Here is a 4,463-nt window from a genome sequence, read left to right as displayed (position 1 = left end):
AATAAAAAATTTTAAAATTAAGGAGAATTAAATTACAACATTTAAATTTTAAAATTTAAGAACAAAAATATTATATAACTAACTAAGTCTTATATTTATCTTACACTAAAGTTAATCTTAATCAACTCTGATCTGCTTTTCACTAAAAAGACTCGCAGACAGTTAACATTCTTCATTTAAAAATTCATTATTTAATTTAAACACCCGCTAAGCGCTAAGTACATAGAGTAATTCTATTTTTTACACTCGGTCAGTCGGTCTTATCGAAGTGGGAGAAAAAGGAACTAAAGATAAAGGAAAGCTTTCCATTTCTAAACACAATTTACAAAAATTTAAAAATTAAACACTACATAAACGAGAACACAACCATCGCATAAAAAACATCTGCATCATCGTTATCATAAGTCGTTGACGTGTGTTTGCATGGTCTTGACTGCCAAGGTAGTAGCAGCTATATACACACATTGCATGGTCTACATCATGTCATCATTGTTATAATGTTATTATTAGCCACACTTTTATAACATTATATATATCGAATAATAATAATAATAATAATAATATTTTTATAATATATTAAAATTAAATTCTATAATCAATTATTTAATAATTAAAAAATATTTTCATACGAAAATAATTATAAAATTTTTATTAGAATATCTACTATATTATTTTGAGAAAAATATAAAAAAATTAATAATTTTAATTTATATTGACTAATATTTTTGGTCAATAATCTAATTAATTTTAGTATAATAATTTAATATTATATTTTTAACTAATATTTTTAAATATTAATAATTAATTATTAACAAAAAAATAAATTATACTAGTTATGTAATATTGTTCTAAAATATTTTCATATAAATAGCTTCTAAACATACACTTTACTTATCAAAATTTATAGAGGGGTCAAAATAACTGACCACGGCAAGTGCACACCAAAACATGAGCATTGATCCTTTCTATGAATATTAAATATTTAAATAATAACTAATTTAATATAAACTTGCATAATGTGGTTCAATGATTTCTTCATCTTGTAAAGTCGTGAACGAGATTTGTTCTGTCTGCAGCGTTGAGTCTCCAAGAAGGGAATGGGTCCATGTCATCATTGGCATCATAATCCATGAAACGTAACTCGCCATTATTATTGCCTTGAGAGTTTGTATAGTACCACGAATTGTTATTGTTGCGGCCGTACATGTGCGCCGCAACCGGCTCCATTTCGCCGCCGCTGTTAGTAACGGTGGTTGTGGTAGCGGCTGCAGTAGCGCTGGCTCTTCTCTCTTCTTTCTTGTATCTAATCCCGCATGCATTGCATAGTGTCTGCTTGCAATTCAAACACAAAAACAACCTTAAATAAAGTGTACCTTAAACATATATAGAAGTATGTGATTATATATGGAGGGGTGAAAAGCGAAAGCTTACTATTTAAAAGATAGTTCATCATGAAATTCAGCCACTCTCTTTATTAATTGAAGCATCGACATTTTTTTTTAAATTAGCAAAAAATTTAATATAATCCTTTTCGTTAATACATGAAATTGCCTTCATATAAAATTTATGTTTAAAAATCATTAAATAATTTAATAAATTTGATTAAATTAAAAAAATTTATTAAGTGGACAAAAAATAATAACCCTTATAATATTTTTATTTAATTTTTAATTTTTTAGCATTTAATTAATATAACAATGCTATAAATCAGTATAATTTATTAATCAGCATTTAGCCATCAGTTTATTTTTACAGGCTAAAATTAAGAAAAAAAATCTAAATGCACTAGTAAAATGAAAAACGTTAAATTATTAACTCAATTTTTTAGTTCTTTTTTTAATTTAATAATTTAATAATATATCATAAAAAATGTTAAGAGTTAATAAATTTTGTAATTTATAGTCATTATTAGTATTTTATATAGTATAAAATTATATCTAATAATATAAAATTATTTATTATTTTTTATTAATTAAATACTGATCAGATTTTAATAAAAATGCTGCCTCCAAATTTTTTCATATATTATATCTCATATTTTTAAATATTAATAATTAACAAAATAATAAATTTTTGTAAGATTCGTCCTAATAAAATATGTACGTCGACTAAAATTACTCGCCACTAACAATAAAAATTGCTGGATCTAGAAATTTTCACCCATTCATATATTTACCTTGGGTCCACGAGGACCGTTCCTCCATAGGGGTGTGGAAGTGGTATCACAGTTGGCACAGCGGCGAGAAAAGAAAGCATCACCGTCGGATCCCTTGCTGGCTTTAGCCTCAGAATGATGAGGATTCTGTTTGGAGCGACGTTCATGATGATGATGACGTGTTCGCCTGTCTTCGTCTTCGGAGAATCGCGTGGACGGTGTCCCCAGGGAGAGGGTACAGTCCACGGACGACCAAGACAAAGACGACGAAGAAGGTGTAAAGGAGTAGCTGTTTGGGTCACCGTAATAATAGTCATCTCCATAGGGTGTGGGGAACATGCCGCATTTACACGTGCCCATCACGTGATCCTGAGAGTTGCTGTTACTGCAACAATGATTCATCATTCTTTTCTTTATCTTGTCAAAATTGTATGTAGAGGAGCCAAGTTAGAGAGGTTTGAGAAATAAAAAGCGGGGAATATAATGAGGAAAAGAGCGAGAGAGAGTCAAAGGGTATTATTTTGCAATATGAAAGAAGGTTTGAAATGTGAGAGGGACACTTACAATGCAGGAAATGAATGAAGAGTTAGAAGGGTATGAGAAATGAGTGTTGTCAGCTAGCTTTATATAAGCTAATAAAGGAGTCCACGTTGTCATAGTAACCGCAAATAGAGAGTTTAGTTTTGTCTTTTTATAGTCAAAGGATATCAGGACTAAAAGAAATAAACATGAGGGGCCCAAAGTCTGGGTTATAGCCTGGAAAAAGTGAACTCTTAAGTGAGAAGAAATCAAGAGGTGACTAAGACTGAATCATAACTAATTAGTCACAGAACCAGGAGTTGAGTTTTGTTGGTACTTGGTAAGGCATGCATGAGTCTACTTTTTAGAGTTATTGCGCATTTGCGCTTATGCTATCACATGACTATTGCATTTGGAAAAAGAAATTAAAATTGATTGACAAAAAAATAAGATTAAACTAAGTTTTTGTAATGTATTTAGTGTAAAATATATTAGATTGAATTATGTTTTAGTATTATATTTAGTTTAAAATAAATATGGAGATTAAGAGATAGATTTAAAAAGTTAAATGAGAGTATTTTTAAAAAGAATATCATTAAAGTTTTAATTTTCGTTTCTAAAAATTTCAGTCTCTTATGTCTCTAATTTTTAAAAATATTAAAGGAATTAAAATTTTATTTCAAATTAAAAAAAATATTTTTAACATTAAATTATTTTTTTAATATTTTTTCTCACGCGTCATTGTGCTGACGGTCGTTTTATTGGTAATATAGTATTAATAATTTTTTTCACGCTGTAATTTATTGACGCTTATTGTTGTCAGTGTTATTATTTTTAGAATTATTCTCCACATCCAAGTAAGTGTTATTATTTTTAGAATTAGGGAAAGTATGAGGAGACAATAGCTTTATTGTACAATGCGTACAATGGGGTTTAATTGTAATTAAAATTAAATTATGGGTAGTTATTTAATTTTGAATTCTTTCTAATTTGAAATTTGAATTAAATTATGATTACCTTAAGTTATATAATCAAATCAACAAATCCCTCTCTCAATCCGCCGTTACCTCCTTTTTCTCCGTCGCTTCTTCTCTAACAAACCCTTATCTCTCTTCTTCGTTTATTCAACCCATATCACCCCAACCATCACCCCCCAGCCAAGCAACCACCGTCACCCACCCTCTCTCTCTTCTCTTTCTTTCCTCTTTCCCCATTTCTCCCTACCGTGTTCGTTGCCCCACGCTCCTGTTTGCGCCTGTCAGCTCCGGCGAGCAACACCCCAGTGCAATCCAGCAGCGGCTAAGTTCTATGCTGCTGGACACCATCACTGCCCCCGTTCTTCTTTCTCTCCTTCATCAACACAGGTTTCATCCCTTTCCTTGTCCCCGGTTCTTTCTATTTTATTTATTTCATTGCTTTTAATTCTGGTTTCTGCATATAGATTAGGCTTAGTACTAGTTAATATCTGTTGCTAGATTGAATATGTTTGCTGGCTGAATTTTATGGGTTGATTGCTGCTTCCATTGAACTAAATGTTCTGTTTACACATGATGCACACCATATGCTCGATGAAATGCCTAAATGAAATCTGTATGTTTAATTCTTATATATGGCCAGCATTTGACTTAAATTCTATTCTCATGAGGCAGTATAATTTACAATTGTGCAGTTTTATGTGATTTCTAATGATATTTGAGCTTGAATTTTGTTATGCACTTGTTTGTAATTTTTTTTTATCAAAACACCAATTTGGTTAAAAATTCAGATGTTATCAATTGTTTGGTGTATT

The 4,463-nt window shown here is 30.2% G+C and overlaps 1 protein-coding gene across 1 annotated transcript; it reads right to left on the bottom strand.

Annotated features, from left to right (window-relative positions):
- Positions 1–934: 934 nt before the first annotated feature.
- Positions 935–2,733, bottom strand: LOC107616717 (GATA transcription factor 19). The gene is made up of 2 exons (XM_088502420.1): positions 2,177–2,733; positions 935–1,329 (listed from the first exon to the last, which is right to left on the bottom strand). The coding sequence occupies exons 1-2, from the start codon at positions 2,558–2,560 to the stop codon at positions 1,036–1,038; spliced, it is 678 nt and encodes a 225-aa protein (XP_088358546.1). The 5' UTR covers positions 2,561–2,733; the 3' UTR covers positions 935–1,035.
- Between the last annotated feature and the right edge of the window lie 1,730 nt (positions 2,734–4,463).

This window comes from Arachis ipaensis, chromosome B1 (assembly GCF_059453495.1).
Source record: "Arachis ipaensis isolate K30076 ecotype BB chromosome B1, ASM5945349v1, whole genome shotgun sequence".
Classification (NCBI taxonomy): Eukaryota; Viridiplantae; Streptophyta; class Magnoliopsida; order Fabales; family Fabaceae; genus Arachis; species Arachis ipaensis.
The sequence above is the reverse complement of the archived record's forward strand: the minus strand, read 5'-3'. Positions and strand labels throughout refer to the sequence as shown.

Bases quoted from the DNA above. Each gene is read 5' to 3' on its own strand.
- LOC107616717 (XM_088502420.1), bottom strand. From the start codon at position 2,560: ATGATGAATCATTGTTGCAGTAACAGCAACTCTCAGGATCACGTGATG. The intron at 1,330-2,176 runs GTAAATATATGA...AATTGCAAGCAG, and splicing joins ACGGTCCTCGTGGACCCAAG to ACACTATGCAATGCATGCGG.